Source organism: Rissa tridactyla, chromosome 4, assembly GCF_028500815.1.
Source record: "Rissa tridactyla isolate bRisTri1 chromosome 4, bRisTri1.patW.cur.20221130, whole genome shotgun sequence".
NCBI lineage: Eukaryota > Metazoa > Chordata > Aves > Charadriiformes > Laridae > Rissa > Rissa tridactyla.
The window spans coordinates 59,583,529-59,601,814 of NC_071469.1; the positions used below are offsets into that span (position 1 = coordinate 59,583,529).

The 18,286-nt window shown below is 40.1% G+C and overlaps 1 protein-coding gene and 1 long non-coding RNA gene across 5 annotated transcripts in view; one reads left to right on the forward strand and one right to left on the reverse strand.

Moving 5' to 3' along the window:
- Positions 1 to 7,494, reverse strand: part of LOC128909005 (uncharacterized) — a 52,618-nt gene extending 45,124 nt beyond the window's left edge. The window contains exon 1 of the long non-coding RNA XR_008466177.1: positions 7,136 to 7,494. This is a non-coding gene — a long non-coding RNA (uncharacterized LOC128909005). The remainder of the gene's footprint in view (positions 1 to 7,135) is intronic.
- Positions 7,495 to 7,794: 300 nt separating this feature from the next.
- PPP2R5C (protein phosphatase 2 regulatory subunit B'gamma) overlaps positions 7,795 to 18,286 on the forward strand; it is an 86,200-nt gene continuing 75,708 nt past the window's right edge. For 3 of the 4 annotated variants that reach the window (XM_054197875.1, XM_054197876.1, XM_054197874.1), the window contains exons 1-2: positions 7,795 to 7,912; positions 9,630 to 9,695. In XM_054197875.1, coding sequence (XP_054053850.1) covers positions 7,886 to 7,912; positions 9,630 to 9,695 — 93 coding nt within the window. In that variant the 5' untranslated portion in view covers positions 7,795 to 7,885. Of the gene's footprint in view, positions 7,913 to 8,670; positions 8,818 to 9,629; positions 9,696 to 18,286 lie in introns of those variants that run through there. The other variant, XM_054197879.1, reaches the window with a different exon arrangement.

Here is an 18,286-nt window from a genome sequence, read left to right on the forward strand (position 1 = left end):
TGCTTGGTGTTCAAAAGAAATCCTAACATGCCTAAGAAATTATGACATAAATGTAAATACAACGCATACCTATGCAGAATTTTTAAAATAAATACTGAACACAAAATGCAGACAAAGCTAACTTTGGGGCAAAGTCTGTGCAGGCATACCAGACAGTCAGTACACAGCATGATATAAATACAGACAGAAGAGAAATCTGTAGTTAAGTTTGCCTAACACTTCCTATTATAAGGTTCTACTTTGAAATGCTTATAAACTTTGCCAATGTTTAATTGCTCTGTCTAAATTCTTTCAGTGTATCTGATTTTTTTAAACCTTCAGTAAAAATGGAGCTGACACCTTCTAAAATGTGACTAAGCGAAAATATTCTGGTTTGCCGAAGTTGACACATTCTTGTAACTCTTATGTTGAAATAATGGTGGGGAGTTTTGCCATCCAGCAGAATCTACAGCTGAATTGCATACCAAGGCTCCCAACATAACACATAAGGAGATTTTGACCGCACCTATACTATCAGTTTGAATCATCATCTGTTTCACTCCAAAATCCTCTTCATTAGCATTCACTCTGTGTGCACGCTCGATTATTCCTGGAATACCCTTTCAGGCAAAATAACAAGGCTTCCTCTCAGACAAAACCTAGAAGCCATTCAGTAGCTAGATAGCTCTAGGAAATGGTTTGAGTATGAAGTCTTCTACTTGGTCCGATACTCCAACATCATCCCTGCAAGCGTTTTCCCTGGCACAGTCCCGTAACACGCCACTTTGGTAACATGCTATAGTAGCAGAAAAGTGGCACGCTGCGAGCATTTCTCTTTTTACCTTGGATAAACAAAAAAGGGTATTCATTATTAAAGAACCTTTCAAAATTGTTCAGACGTCTCATATGCAAAGATGGACTTCAAGGTGCCGAAAGGAAGTCAGTGTGGCAGAGGACTCCACACTATGACAGCTCTTGAAGAAAGGGGAACCTTGACTTCAGGAATCACCCTGACTACCAAAAGAGATGTGGTAGGGCAGCCTGATGCTGAAGGATTTCAGTGTAGCCCCACACAACAATACTTAAACTTTATCCATCTTAAGGTCCACAGTAAGAACTGGCATGATCACAGGATGTGAGCGCAGTGGAAGCATGGCATTTGTGCTGTGTATGTAAAAAGGCTGTGGAAAGGCCAGCAGAAGACTACGAGATGCCTCCAAACACTGCACGGCGTAGATGCAGGCAACCTGCCCTAGGGAGAGCAAGCCAAAAGCTGTGTTGGTGGAAGCTACTCTTTACATTCTGGCCAGGAGGCAGGGTTTGCTCCTGAAGCAGATCAGAAATCCAGCATATGCATCATTTGAGAAGGCAGACAATTCTGAGCATACTTGGAAGCAGCCCCTCATGCATCTACAAACTTCTGGTACTTGCAGGGTTAAGTCCTGAATATGCCTCCTGATTATGTCTTTCAACTCTTCCCACACTGAGATAAAAATATATAGCTATATTAGCTATGACAAATCCTAAAAAAGGCAGAAATAAGTATGAAGTGTTGAAAGAGAAAAATCTTGTATAGCATCAACAGGAGGTACAATTAATTGGATCTCTTCATTCATTCTATAAATACCAACTTAAATGTGATAAAGAAAATGTAGGAGTTTTAGCTGCAGTCACCTTTATGCTAGTAGTCTCACTCATCTGATACAAAATTAATCTTCCCTTTGATATCATGTGGGAAGAGGGAATGGTAGTACGTGAATAGGAACATAGCACTTAATGCAGCAAAAACCTGGAATCAACAAAGACTGCTAAGAATTGCACCGAAGCACGCCATAATAATACTCAGTTTGGATACGAAAGAGATGAATTATCAAAAATAAACTTGTCCCTTATACCCTCTGAAAGCTAGGCATATCCAATAAATTTTAAACAGATTATTGTATTTTAAGGTATCTCTCAACTCATTATAAATACAAGAAATAAACCCACAAAAAATAGTGGAAATATGAAAGCAGACATCCTAATTTCATATATGTTACCAGCAGAGTTGTACCTCTTTATTTTCCCAGAAAGATTCAATTACATGACATGCAGCAAAGTCTTGCTTTTGAGATCTTTTTATTTGCTTCACTGAGGCAGAAGAACATCAAGTGATTTGTACAAAGTATTTTAACGTTACTATTTTTGTAATTCCCATCTCTATGGAACTTGGGTACCAGCACACAAGTGCAGGCACTTTTCATTGGAATTGGCATTCTGAGTAAGACAAATGTTCATCCGGCTTAATAGCCTGTCTTCTACTTTGACCATCATCTGAATTCCCACATGTAGGTCATTTTAGTACTTAATAACCACATGCAAACTATTGCCACAAACAGATAAAATTTTTTAACTGTCTTTAGATATTATTAGATATTTTTGTTATATATTATTTGTCCAGAATATTATCGAACCTCAGTAACGATGCCTGTCGTGATTTAACCCCTGTAGGCAGCTAAGCACCACACAGCCTCTCGCTCACTTACCCCCAGTGAGATGGGGGAGAGAATTGAAAGGGTAGAAGTGTGAAATTTCATAGGTTGAGATAAAGACAGTGTAATAATGATTTTTTTTAAACAAAGAAACAAACTAAAAACAAGTGATGCAAAAAAACCCCAAACAATTTCTCATGACCAGCCAACTGATGCCCAGCCATTCCCCAACATCCTTACGTTATTAACACTGTTTTCATCACAAATCCAAAACATAGCTAGCACCATACAAGCTACTATGAAGAAACGTAACTCTATCCCAGCCAAAAGCAGTACCATGCCTCAGTAACATTCTGTGAGAGTTCTCTGTGCTCATTATTTATGTTTTTCTTGTTCATTTAATATTAAGTTGGCACAAACAGAAATCCAGAACTAATGCATTAATGAATATGGAAAATAGCTACTGACAACGTCTAATACCAGGCCAGTTACCAGCCATATGTGACATTTCCAACTGGTCAAAGAGTTCCATTTAAGCTCTGTCCTGGGCACTCAAACCTGTCCTGCTTTGTCAGAGTTTTCTCTATATCCAGCCCTGTCCCCTTCCAGCATGACTTATTGACTGAGCTTCCCAGATGGACCTCAGACATACATTGTAGGTAGTCTTCTCTATAGCCCCGATCTGCTCAGACCTATGTTATAAGTAGTCCTCTCTCTGAGCTTGACTCCGGCAAGCTCACACTTGCATTATAGGTAGTCTTGCCTCCATCCTGATCTTTGACCCTGTCTGCTCTTGTTCCTAAGTGGGCTTATGGATGGACCCCTGACTTGTTACCTTGCCCTGTCTCATACTGGTGACTGTCGCCATCCCGACCCCACCAGGATGGTACCCTGGTGAGAGAAGCCCTGCCTTTACTGGGCCTCCCAGCAAATCTCACAGAGAAAGCTCCACTCTCAGCTCCTTTCTCATGGAGCAGCCCCACCCTCACTGCCCCCCGACACAAGAGTCATAAGCAAGTTGACTTCTGGTTTTGCCAATAAGCTTCTGGGAGCTTAGTAAAAAGGGAGCCTAACGCGAGCTTCCACTACTTACCTGACGGAAAGAGAGTCCTGCATTTTTAACAAAAGTGAAAACACTCCTAGCAAACATTTTCTATAATGCTATACTTGTCTAAATAACCGATAAAGTTATTCACGGCATTCAAAATGAAATCTCATCAATTTTTTTAAACTTAAGAGGCAAGAAAGAGAATGAAAACGTTTAAGAACAGATAAAACCCAAAGAAATCTGTATTTCAATGCAATACTTCCACATAGTCACTGAAAATTCTCAAAGCTGAGATTTAGATAGTATAATTAATCATATGTGAGCATTTTTTTCATTTTTTACCAGTACAAATTTTACAAAAATATGGAATAATATTACAGCTAGAAGGTATCCAATACTGACACTACTACACGTACATACACTTAATTATGGTTCTGAATGTGCACCTCTGGTTCTGTGTTAAGTGATGCCAATAATTGCCATTTTTAACTACGTGGTCACACACAGGGCTGAAATATCATGTTGTTTACATGCATGACGTTCTAAAATTTGACCTGTTACTCATTACCTCAAAAGAGTCTGACTTTTATACAGCTTTGAATAAATTATTTTGTAACCTTTACAACACAGCAGATTGTGACAGCAGGGCATCCAACACTAATGGACATTAAAAGAATTGAGGAGAATTAAAGCCTTACAATTTAGATTGAGAACAGCCCAAGAACTATTTAATGTAATTCAGGGTAGGCAGAATAAATCCATGCTAGTGGAGGTTTCTGAAAGATGTTTGTCGTGATTTGGGCTTTTTTGTGAAGTTGAATATACTGGCTTTGCAGCTTTTGATGCTAGATTGCAGCTGCTGATGCAGTATATTCCCTCAGTTAGTTCCTTCAGATGTCATCTGGCAGTTTCACTACTCCTGACAAGAAGTTACCTTAACTAGTAGTTTGGCCTGCACAAGCATGAAAAAATTGTTTACATTTCAACCCATCTATTCCAGCCTTTTTACTGCCAGTGGTGCTTCAGTTTTCAGTTCTCTACATCTGACACAGAAGAGATCTGTTTCAGTCAATAAAGAAGTGTTTTGAGAAACAGCCTGCCAATGTTTGACAATTATGTCTAATGATGACAGTTCACTGGCTTCTCAAACCTTGTCCACAAGTGTAGTTGCATAGTTTCAGTTGAGCCAAATTAATACCTTGCTAGCAAAAGGTTTCATTGTCTCCTGTCTTCCCTGCTCAGTTAGTTTTCTGCCATTTTAGCAGGTTGAACTGGCATACCACCCAATTAAACTAGAGAGAGTGCACAGAAAGCAGTAAAACCATACAACTGGGGATGGAAGATGTTATCCCTATCACAGTGACAGTGATCTGTTCAATAAACTCAGACCAGAGCATGACTGCTCAACCACTGTAAAGGGATTAAAACAAAAAAAAAAAAAAATCCAATACAGTTGGAAAGGACTAACTGTGTAAATATTTTCCTTTCATTGTCACACTGGACACTTGGCCCAGTTTCAAGCTATTAAATATTATCCAGGTGTTTTACACAAGACTTGAAATTATTTGGTGATTTAACTTTTGCAAGTTTAGACAATTTAATCAACACAGTAAAAAAATGCAAATTGGTATCTATGCTACATGCATTAGGTTCTGCTGTTTTAATTACAGAGATAGCCTAATCAGTCTGAATCTGTTCTCATTTTTGAAAATATCTAGTTTGCATGAAACATGTTCAGAAGTTAACGCAAATATAGTCATATTCATGCTTGTATTACAGTACCTTATTTATATAGTTAATGCTACTCTGTAGCAGAATAATTTGGCCCACAGTGATGTACCACTATAGAAAAATAAGATTTCATCTTCGTGCGGCATGAAAATGTAAGTCACTTGTCTTATTCTCATATTTTATAAAGACACCAGAGCATACAGATGCAACTATTTGTCTTGTAAAGCACTTCCACCCACTAATTATTTCATATAATACAGCAGGCCTTGAAAAACACAATTGCTTTCTGTTACTGGTGAATAAGACTTTCCCCAGCAAGTGAGGTGAGGGGGAGTCAAGTTTTCACAAGAGTGTCTACATCTGTGGTCACAAAGAAAACCTCCTAAACGTTAACTGAGTCAGTGCCATCTTTTGAACATGTATTCAGCCTGACGTATTGGGTTTCCCAACTAAAAGCAAAATAAGGACAGACAATTTTTGCTGCTGCTGTTCAGAAGTACTTGGGTAACGATGATACTGATGATTTTTCCATTATTTGGAAAAACTCTGAGCACTAGCGAGCACAAAGGAGGCCAAGAGCCAATGAGAAACTCATTAAGCTGCTTAAATGGATCTAAATCTAGGCTGTTGAGGTCACATCCTGCCCCCGCCACATATTTCCACCCCCTTCTTTCAGCCAGTGCTACTGTTTACAGAAGCAGGTGGTGGTGTGCCAGTTAAAGGCAAAAAAAACCCAACCCAAAACAAAACAAACATCGCATCACTTTGGGGGGTGAGTTTTCAATCTGATCAATTCTGTGAACTAGTTTAAGGAGCTGCACAGTACCAGCATCAGCGCAGAGGAGGGAGATAGGAACACAACAGCTGGGTATTGAGAGTAGTTTAAGCTTCTATGAAACTGAAAGCTAACAAATAACTGGAAGCTCTCGAATTTATCCTCAGCTGTACAAACCCTTTCATACACCGATCAAACTCCAAACTACAGATGGAGGTAGACTTCTTTCCCTTACCGCCTCTTAGTACGTTCAAAATACATGTTGTTCTTTTGGTCGGAAGTCTTGTTTAATATCAGTAACTCATTCATGACTGGCTCTTAACAGAAGCACAATAGTGATAATTGCACCCCTTTCCTAAATCCTCAAACCAGAGCAGATTAGGGAAAGGATAAGAGGCAGATATAATTTGTTTGCTAGCACTTAAGAGGCAGGAAAAGAAGGGGACTGAAGCCTCAAGAGGAAGCAGTTCTCCACAGCCAGCAGACTTCTCTGCAGTGCCTGGAAAAAGGAAAGTTCCTTTTCCTTTCACCACACCAAAAGCAACGTGTTCAAATATAATGGATGCAACCTGATGTTAGATATCATCACATCAGACACAAATGGTTACTAGAAATCCCAGTTCCTAAAAGTGAGAGCACAGACACTTGCTTATGCTGGCTTTGATACAGGTGGGATAAAGAAAAAGATCAGCTTCACTTTTATGCTGGTATTTATTAGGCTGCATTTTTTCTATCCTTTAGTAGCACAGCACAATCAGAATTTAATAAGCATGCCCAACCTACATTTTAAATACTTTATGTCTTAGCATTATTATGAGTATTAACTTTCCCTGTGCTTTTTCCTCAGCTAACAGTAATTTGGGGCTTAATCTGGCCATGTGAGAAACACAGTTTGTAAATTTTCCAGATGAATTATATACACCTTTCTTCATTTGTCTAAGAAGATTGTTCCGATTTTTGCATTCTGGCTTTGAGAGATTAAAGAGCGATTTGTTTGGAAAAAAAAAAATAAATTCCCTCTGGTACAGGTGAGCATCATGAAAACAAAAACATCTGCACCCAGGCTTTTAAAAACAAACAAGGGATAAAGAGACTATCATAAAATCCAGGCTGCAACTATGCAAAGCTCACCTTTTCCTTATCCATACACTGCAAGCACATATCGAAGTCCTCAAACTGATGATGAACACACGGGATTTGTACAAGAGGGCCAGCATACTTCACTTATGTCCTATATTGGGTTTTTTTCGTTTGGTTTTTTTTTTTTCTTCCTTAAAACACTTGCCGCTCTCCAGTAACAGGCGCTCGGACACCACACGACGGTCCCACCACCCATACCCCTCACTCAGTAGCGGGCTCCGGTAGACAACTCGGGATGGAGGGTGGGGGGGCGGCTGCAGGGACTTCTCGCTTCCCACCTGGTGCTACCGGCTGAGGGAGAACCCGCCGCAGGCCCGGGGTGCTGCGGACACCTCAGCCCGCCCCGCTCCCTCCCCTCAGAAAAGGCGGCGGGATCGGGGCGCGGGGGCGGGACGGGCCCTCGCGGCTCCAGCCACGCCTTGGGGTGGGCTGAGCCGTCCCGCCCCACAGCCCGGGCGGAGCAGGGAGAGCCCCGCGCCCGGCCCCGTCGGCGGGGCGGGAGGGCCGAGGGGCGGGGAGTTGCCGCCAGCCCCGCCTACGCGGTGACGCTGGGGGAGCCGCGGCTCACGTGACGCGGGCAGCCAATGGGGAGGCAGCGGGCCCGCTGGCGGCGGGCGGGGGAGGAAGGGGGAGGGCTGAGGCCGCCGCCGAGGACGGGGGGAGCGGCAGCGCGGGGCGGGCGCAGCGCGGAGCGGGGCCGCTGGGGGTTGCGCCTGGGCGGCCGCGGCGCGTGGGGCGGCCATGCCGAATAAAAACAAGAAGGAAAAAGTGAGTCGGTGGCGGTGGGGGGTTGCGGGGCAGGGGGTGGGAGCCGGAGCCCCGCGGGGAGGCTCTGGGGCGCAGGCCCCGCGGGGAGGAGGGGCCTGGGGCAGTGCGCGGTGGGGGGCGGCAGCGGAGCCCGGCGCCGAGGGGGTCGGTGGGATGCTTCCCGCCGCTGCGGAGAAGCAGGGTGAGGGGCAGGCCCCTCCCCTCACCGCTGAATGCCGGCCCCCTGCTTCCCCCGGGCGCCGGGTACTGGGGAGGGGGCAGCTCCCGGTGGGGCCTAGTCCGGGGAGGGGGCGGGTGGGGGGCCGTGGCGGCCAGGGGTGTGTGGGGGTCCCTTGGTATCGTCTCGCCGGGTGCCGGCGGTCTGCCCCGCCGAAAAGGGGGCGCGGAGTTGGGGGCAGCCGGAGGGAGGGTGTCGGTGGAGGGAGGCCGTGTTTTTGGCGTGCGGGGGTGTGCTGGAGGGAGGGGATGGGCAGCGCGTCCTCAGCCGTGGCTGGCGGAAGCGTGCGCTGGGAGGGAGTGGGGGGGCTCTTACTTCGGGGCTGGTCTGGCTGTGTTTGGGGGGAGGAAGGGGTGTTTTTCATAGAGGAAGGACTGGGGGGGTCCGTCCCCAGAGCTGCTTGCCCGGTCCCCGTCCCGGGAAGCTTTGCCGCTGCGTGGCTCTGGCTGCAGCTGAAGTTGTGCTTGGGGGATCGCCATAAGCACTCTAGGGACCACTTGAAATCTTTTCGCCTCCTTTTCCCGACAATTGGAGAGGATCCAGCTTTGGCCCCGCTTTGCCTCAGTTTCCCCCGGCACTCCCGGGAGTGATTTGTCTGGCAGCCGCGAAAGGGGGTTGCACAACTAATGTTCGCAGAAAACTTCTAAGTCCAACAGAAAGTTAACTGGATTGCACTTTATTTTGTCTGGTAGGCAATTAGCTATATGAATGGAAGTCAGAAACAGCGAATTATACGGTTTTCCTCATCCAGCTGCTATCCCTCTGGACCTTTTCTTTTTCGTTGACTTCTGCTTGTCTTTTAGTTTTTCAACATCGTTTTAAAATTAGATGTAGGTAGGTTGGGTGTTGTGGTTTGTGAGGCTTTGTTTGTTTTAACTCTGTCCTAATATCCACCCCACCTTTGATATTAAAAACATTCAAACTTTTCTGGGAATAACAAACCTCAAAAATACATTAGAGGTGAAGGATGCAAGTCAGGTACAATGCTGGGAAGGAGAAATTTGAGTTGTGGGCCTACTTCTAATGCTAGATGTTCTATCCCCTAGAACAGAGAAAATAATGAAGTGTAAAATGTGTATACTGCACTGATGCTAGTTTCAAAGCTAAACTAAATATAAATATTCCTGGTGCTAAAGACCAAAGACAGCAAGGGTAAATTCTTAGACATAGTTCACATCACTTGCATTCTTTGTCCCTGCCTGCTTACCTGCATGAAAGCTTATCTTTATATACGTTATGGGTGAATTTTGAGGGATCAATAAAGTTCCAAAACCTTTCTGCAGATGAAAAATGTGTAAAGCAGCTTTATAGAGACTGATAGTTCCGTAGTAAGATCTTCCAAAATAATAGTATCATTTTTGTCCCATCAATTTTAATATTCTTAGTGATAGTTTAAAAAAAAACCACTGATTTCTTCACTTGAAAATCTATCTAGATCTCCTTTTCAAGGTAACTAGGACTACTAACTTCTTTTTTTTTTTTTTTTTTTTTTTTTTTAAGGAACCTGCAAAATCAGCCAAGAGTGGAAAAAGCGGCAAAGATGGACAAGATAACCAAGAACATGAGGTAAATATTACTAAAATATGTAGGTTTTATTCCAGGCAACTTTGTCATGACTTTTGAAGAGTGTTTTTTAAGTTTTTCTAGACTGTTAGAATTTTGACGTGACAGGTGGCTGTGAAAAAATGACTGCCCTGATATTTGACAAGGAGTGTTTATAAGTCTTAAGAGAGATGCTTTTGAGGAAGTTAGTTTTACTTAAATAAATGCTTTTTTGCTCACAGTCTTAAATATTCATCTGTTTCCTTTTTGGTTATGAGGTGTACATCTGTCTTACTTTCTAGTCTTACCGTGAGGTTTTGGGCTTGTCTTCTAGTTGCTTGTTGCAGGTTTTATCATTCTCTGTAATTCCCAAAGCTCTCTTTTCTCAAACTGTCAATGTTGGCATGTCAGTTAAGTGTCAGTAGCCTGTTATATTATCAGGAGACCTTAGGCTAAATCAAAGGCTGCCGGTTGTTCTGTTGTGTGATTTCTTTTTGTAAGCATATAATGGTGCATTCCATTTTTGACTGATTATTCTGCTGTTGATGCTGATATATTTTTTTTCTTTCTACATTGCGTTCTGTTTTGCCCATAAGCAAGGTGCAGTGGCTTCAAAGGAGTCAATTAAATGATTATTCACTCCCTTTCACACGTTAATCCAGAAACTCAAAATTAATACATTTGCTTTGTTTGGAAATCTGCTGTTTAGGTGGATTCTGAAACTTCCTTTAAAATGTTCATATCAACCTGAATGTAAAATGCTATGCTGAAAAGCTTATTTCAGCCTCTAAACTACATGTCTTGATCCTGAAACATAATGTTAGAGAACAAAACACTCATCCAGCTCTACCATTTTTCCTTCTCTGAAATGACTGTTGGGGTAGGTGAGTGGGAATATTTACTATGCTCTTTCTGATGCACTTCAATGAGTTCTCATTCGTTGTGCAGAAAGATGCATGCTACTGTCATAAATAAAGATGATCATTAAAATTTGTAAACTTAAGTATTTTTGCAAATTCAGATAAAAGAGTGAGTGAATTTTGTTGGAGGCATCTTAGCTACTAGGAAAGCTCTCTGATATTGCATTCTGTGTAGATGTTTATAGTGGTGTAAATAGACATTCTTTATTGTGATATGTTCTGTCTTTACGGTATATTGCTGCAATGTTAAAAAGAGTATTACTATTTGGCTGTAATTTTAGTTCCTGTGCAGTTGTAATGCTTGTCATTATCAGCATCTTTGCTGTGCATTTTGTTGACTGCTCATCTTCTCAAGCTTCTGAATGACAAGCTGCTGAGACCAAAACTGATTTTCTTATTCCTTCTTGGTACTTCAGGATAGAGTGTAAAGCTCCCATAGTTAGTTAGCGGAGAGCTTTAAATGTTAACTGAAAATGTATATGCAGTTTTCTCTGTAATTTTCTTCTATGTTTGTAAATCTAGCTTTTTTTTTTTAACTTGTGAGAGATGAATCTCCACAGGAGAATATATTGTAGGTTTCGTACATTTTTCTTTTTTGGTTGTCCTTTCAGGTAGAGTTCCCAATGAAAAGTACAGTTTTCTTATGTTGTCTATGATACTTAATCATAAAGGAAAGGGTCTGAGAATGTGACTGGCACATGTAGTATGGCTGCCATTCCCAGTGGGCATTATTTAGTCTCCATACAATTTTGAACACCTCAGTGCTTGACTCATTAACTTAATTAATAGAATAATTGCGCACAAATAGTGTAGACTCTGCATTCTAATGTGGCTGGCTGTAATCGTGATGTATGGTAGCTGGTGCTTTTATGAGCAGAAAGGAGGCTCTTTGTTAACATAGTGAAGACTAGTAAATATAGAAATATTCTGGAACACACTGTTAATATATTTTTAGGTGGTTTTTTTTTTTTTCATTTTAAGGGGGGTTGTCTTCATGTTTCCTTGTACATGTATATTAACATGGCTTTTTTAAAATCCTCTTCTAGACGATGAGTAGATTTGGAAATATACTGGTTCATCTCATACTTTTTTTCTTTCTCAAAATGCATTAATGCATATGCGTATGATGCAAATGAATTTAATGCAAATGGCCAATTGTAAAGACTAGAAACTGTCTCCTATTCAAAGAACGGGGACAACACTAACAGCAGCATCCCACAAATGCTTTATTTATAGACATTTTTGTAGCACTTAACTAAATTCATGATGCCTTGGACTTCTATAGATAAAAAAGTACAACAGATCTTAATATTTACAAAAAATGAACAAATGTTTTTCCTGTGTTACAGTCAGGGAAATGAGATTTCAGTTGAGTGAGGCTGTACAGCAAGTTTGAAAGGGATTGAAATGATTTCTCGTATGCCAGGTCACAATGCCCATGCTGAAAGGGGTTGAAAGTGATTTAAGATGATGCTTTCTCAGTTTGAAAACTTCATCAGAAGCACATAAGCATGTACAGAAATACTAAATAGTAGCTGCAGCACACAGGTGACCAACTGAAGTAAATGCCTCTTCATTTAAATCTCAAAGAATCCCATCGTAGTTGTGTTTGAAAGCAAGGTCCATCTTGCCTGTTTTCCTGTCTCCAGCATTCCCACCAAGCAGATATTTAGGGAAAAGAATACAAGATGATTCTTCTTGCATGACCTGTGCCTTGGTTACTTGATGTAATACCAAAAGAGCCATGCTACATAAGAAGAGAGGTCTGTGTTGCTTCATATTTGCTGTGTGGTCAGTAGCTAATAGTCAGGAAGAGAGATTTAGGAACAGAGTAGATGTATGGTCTTCCATGCTGGTATGCTTTTCTTTAAGCCAGTATGTGGCTTAAAGGTTGCTTAGCTGAGGTGTGGTGTAAATTTTTTTCATATTATTAATGATGTAAATGACTCTTTTTTTTTTATATTGCCATCTGTAGATTACTTTCCCCCCCCAAGCCCTGCTTAATCTCCCCTAGGTGGGAGGACTTCCATTGCTTTAATTGTCCTTCTCTGTTTTGGTGTTCCATTCTTTTTGTGTCAGAGTTGCCAGAATTGCACAGTATGTGTAAGGTGAAGGCACCTTGTTGTGCTGTACCCTAATGCAAGAATTCCAATTTCCAGTTGCATATTGTTCACTTCTTGAACACTTAAGAAAGGAGCTAATATGATTAAGCTCCTATCTAGCTTTAGTTTGTAGCCTGTTAGCAACCATTAATGAATTAGACTAAATAGTAGTCAGAACAGTGGAATCTGTTCTCTTATGTCTAATCTCTTACTTCAGTAATTAGTCCAGGATATTAATGTTTTCAGGTTGTGAACGAAGATTTAATGTGTTGTATATTGTTTTTCCTCTGTGTGGTAGTAGTGTCTCTACTCTGGTAAAATCCTTGGGGGGTTTGTTTACCAGTGCCCAAAACCTATACACAAATACCAAAAAAAAAAAAAAAAAAAAAAGAGGCCTGGGTGTGGGGCTGGGCTTTGCCAACACTTAGTAATTTGTGGACGTATTCCGTGTGACCTAACTGGCCTTTGCAGAAGTTACTTGCCTGACAGATAAGCTTTATTATAGAGTTCTGTTTTGTCACAGGGGCGTGGGGGTTTTTTGAGTTAAGGCAGTAGTAACTTATGGTCAGTCTAATTTCTTTAGAAAGAGCTGGGTTGGTAGTAGTTAATTGTTGTTGAGGAACATTACCTTTTTCTGTCTCTAGCAAGAACCTAACGCTTCTAAAAATTCAGGTGTTTCTTACAGTACTTTAACAGTAGTTTTCAAATACAACCACTAGGGAAGGAAGTTAAAATTTTAACTCTATATACTCTTATTTCTGTCTCTTTTGCCTGTGAGAAGGGATGTGCTAAAACTTGCACTTTTCACCAGTCACTGAAATGGTCTGGAAGCATTTGGACAATTCACTGTTGTGGTTCACCTGGGGGATGGAATGGTCACAAATAGCTGTTAACCTTTCATACAAGGCAGTAGTAGGTGAGTGGGATTGACAGCATCTTCTAGGTCTAGCTGGACTGGTTTAAGAAGGCACGAAACTTCTACATTTAAAATTGTATTCATTTTGAATCTGGGTGCTGAGTACTCTGTAGAACAGAAAGACTGCCTTCGTTGTTTGAGAAAGTATTGGCTTGGTGATATTCAGCAAATGAGAACAGAAAATGTAACTCTTTCTTCAAGTTCTTCTGCCATGCAGAACAGAAAACAGAAGACTAATGTGGTTTGAGGAGGGTGTGTGTTTGTGTATTATCTCGTTGTTTCCATGTGCTGCCCTGTTTGCTTCTTTCTACTTTAAAGGTGTGTTTTTTGAATACAGACAAATCAAAATGTAATAAAATACAAACTGCATTGGCTAGTTTTCTTGCTGTGCAAGAAATTGCTTCTTTTATTGACAGCATGTGTTGCTAATGTTGAATTATAATCACCATTGAAACTAATTTAAAAAAAAAAAAGATTTAAGTACTGATCCATGCTTCTGTTCTGCCACTGTCTCGCAGCTATCACTTTGCAGTAGGTTTATTAAACACTGGTAATAGCTTCCAGTGCAGTGATTTTTGTCAGGCTTTTTTTTTTTTTTCCAGAGACTTTTCTTCCCTGCTTTGTGAAGCCTTTTTTATTTAAAAGTTAATTTATTAAGCTATTCAGCATAGTGGTAATATTTTTTGGGAATGGTAACAAAACTACAGAAATCTCTCTTTTATGGGCTATCTTTAAAATGCTTCAGCAAAAAGCTAAGGATTTTCATATTTCTGAAAGAACCTTGAGAGGTAGCTATCCAGTTTTCTCTGATCACCTTTCTTATATTAGCCAGCGCACAGTGGGGAAAGACTATCAGTGTTCTTATTACTACTTTTACTGATTCCTGATTACATGTACACATATGACTTCTATTTTCCTTAAAAATAACAAATTAGAAAAGGGATGTGGAATAGAAGTGGTGTTAATGGTTTAGTATGGGTTTCTTAGCAGAGATCATATTCTAATGTTAAAAGGGAAACTAGGAATAGACAAAAGCAATAAATCCAGCATTTTTTTGTGTTAACAGGTGCCTGTGATCAGTAGCAGCAAGTTATTGAGAAAGTTGACTCCATGTTTTCTATATACTGTTGTTTATTTTTTCTATGTTTCCTGTTTGTGATTTTCATTGCAGTACTTTTTAAGGTGGTGTACCAGTTATTAGTAACCCTTGGAAACAAATGCATCTGATCTTGAAGATGGCATATGGAGACTGTTGTACAGTCTCTAGCTTGTGACTAGATTTTTCTACTTCAGAATTTTTAAAGTTATACTTGAAAATCTTAGCACAGACAAGTACTTACTAGGTAACTCATTAGGGAGTATGGCGGAGGAGCTTGAGGTTTGGGGGTCGGGGAGGGGAGAATACCTTTCCAAAAGTTCTGGGCTGGTTTTCCCCACCTTGTTCACATGTATGAGAACCAGCTTCTAATGCTCCTAAATAATTTCTGGAAATACCACCTTGCCACAGAACACTCTTTCCTTCAGCTGAGATGATCCTGTTTTAATTGTTTAGTATGCAAATTTGTACCTGCATGTGATTCAGTGTATACGTATTTAGTGTCACTTGTATAAAGCAGCTGTCATTTAAGTTCTTTTCCATTACTGTAGTTAGACGGGCAATCTCTGTCACTCAGTGGCACAACATTTTTGGATGCATTGAGTTCAGCATCTTTGAGGTATAAGATTCTTCTGTATTGTTCTGTATAGAAGCAGATGCCTTTTATAAAGAGATATATTTAGCATAGATCAGATTTATCTCTTTTAATTAATGCCTGAAACTGAGTATTAATTCAATTATAACATAAAACAGTGTTTTAAGGATTTTGGAAGTACTCCCTACTCTACTGTCAGTTTGATGCCAGTTATATAGCCATCTAGATCAGGAATTCCTGACAGCCTGTAGTGAAGCACACCCAAACCCTTAAGTTTTCAGCGGGACAAATAAATAAGCTGTGTTTGTCTGGTGTATACAGCACATAATGAACCTAGCTGTACCCTAGGTTTTTCTTCAGTACATACTCAGTAATATGTCCCAGGTGGAGTAATAGGTGGAGTAGCCAGTATTTTCATGAGTCAGTCGCATGTAGTGTATAAAATTGACTTGGAATTTGGTCATCTTTCATTTGGAAGAAGCGAGATACTCATATTATGAAATAAATCTGAAATTTTGAACAACTAGTCATTTCAAGTTTGACTACAGAATGGCTATAAATGGACAGTGCTAGCCCTTCTGTTTTCTGAAGCTTTCTAAGGCTGTTGGTTTGGGATTTTACTTCTAACATTAGTAAGACAGAACTTTAAACCAAAACCGCATTTAAAATCAGGATGGATTTTTTTCTTGTATCAGGTCTGTAAATAAAGTCTGTGGGCTTTGAGTTGGGTTTTTTTTTTTGTCTTCAAACAGGTGTGCCAACATCTTAAAAAAAAAAACCCAAACCCAACAACAACAAAAACCACCCAAAACCAACAAACTTTTTTGAAAGTTGATTTTTGTTCATGGCTTGCAGTTCTGATTTTTCTTTCCAAGAGAGAATGTTTTAATGGGTTGATACAACCATTGAAAAATACTTAAGTGTAGCAAGTGAGCACACCCTTAGTATTAAATGAAGTGCCATTTGCTGACTAAAAAGATGCACTATGTGTTGCTCTTAAAGCAGTTATGTGTTTTTTTTATTTGTTTTTAACTTCTGTAATTTCCTATTTTCAATTTTTATTAACATCTTGCCTTTTTGGTTTTGGGAATTGGAATTTCTTTCTGCCTCCAAAGCAAATATACCTTAATACTGAATAGTGAAAGAGGTTACCTTAACAGTGCTTGTTAGGTAACTTTAATATTATGCTTTTAAAACTAATTGAATTGACTACAACAGTGCTTATAACAGTATTTTGTTACCTAAAAGGAGATGCTTCTGAAAACAGGTTCCTATTCCCTTCTGGATCTTACACAAGGCTGATGATTACTTGTGTAACATATGATGTGTGAGGTCTTTGGTTTGTGGTTTTAGTACTTGCTATCCTCTACTTCATAATCATGCTTTTAAACTCTCTGAATCCTTCCTGAATGGAAACACAGCAATGAAGGCAAAGCCTGTTATAATCAAGAGGAGCAGAGTGGTCTTCAAAAATGGGTATCAGCAGTTTGTAAACTGAAAACATCCTTTTCATCCTTTGTTTCAAATCATTTCTCTTAATTTTTTTTCATAAAAGTTAAGGCGTACTGCGCCTTAAACTTTGACAGGACTCACGTCTTCATTAATGCATATGTATAATACAGAATTATTAATATAGTTATCCCATAGAGAATACAAATAATAAGAAAAAACAGGTAGCTGAACCCATATTTTCACAGACTCTACAAACATTAAATCTTGTTTGTTTTTTCTCCCTCAATTTCACTTGAAGCCAGAATAACTTTGTAATTCTACAAGTGGGATGGTAGGCTTTAGTTTTTTGTTTGTGTTTCCCCCCCACAACCCCCCACCCCCAACAGGCTTTGTGGATCAATTACAAAGAAAAAATTATAGGGAAAAAAAGCCTGCTTCATCCCTGAATATACTACTTAAGATGATTTCCGATTATTATAATTTGCAATGCCTTTATGGTGACTATAATTTAATATGCTTCCTCGTCACTGAGTTCAGCAGTCTGAAGTACTGAAAAGTGAACTTTCTGGTGACATGTAAAATAACAGTATGATGAGAGCCAAAGATGAAGTGATGTGGTGTAACAGTTCTTTAGAAGTGGTCAAGGTTGTTATTTTACTACTAAAATGCCCAGGAACCTTGTCATGGACAGTAACTCTCTTATATAGCATCTAATACAAATACGAAGTTCAGGGGCAGGGGGAGAAGTGAAAAAGGTTTCAATATGAGTACCTGAAGTGAGAAACTATTACGAATGGATCAGGGAGCATGAGAATAGACATCATCGGTAAAGCCACATATGCAGTAGCTTTATATAATTAAAGTTTACAGCGGAGTATAGGAGTTCAAGCTTAAAGCAAATGAGATCAGTGTTTGTGTGTGTGTGTCTTCCTTCAAAGGTGGGAACCTTACATATATGTGTATGTATATATCTGTGTGTGTATATATAAAAAGAAGCACAAAGATAGTTTTTGTTGGGCTTTTTGAAAGTAAAAGAGTGGTTCAGGCTGATCAGAAAGAAATTACAAATGAAAATCAAGAACTAAAGTAACTTAAGCCAGGCCATCATTTATTAAGATTCTTCATCTCTGTACTTATATAAATCTTTTGAAATAATACTTAGGATGTTATCTGGTTTTGATCATATTTAATTAGCTGACTGATGGTTGCAGGTAACAAATTTTCCTTCCTCTGGGACCTTTATTTATTTGAAGGTTCATTAGAGAAGATGCATTAAGAAACAAATGTTGCTTTGCTGCCTGTGTTTGTAAATGTCATGGTTTTAACCCCAGCGGGCAGCCAAGAACCACAGAACTGTTCGCTTACTCCCCCTTGGTGGGATGGGGGAGAGAATTGGAAGGGTAAGAGTGAGGAAAAACTGGTGGGATGAGATAAAGACAGTTTAATAGGTAAAGGAAAAGCCACACACTCAAGCAAAGCAAAACAAGAAATTCATTCACCGCTTCCCATCGGCAGGCAGGTGTTCAGCCATCCC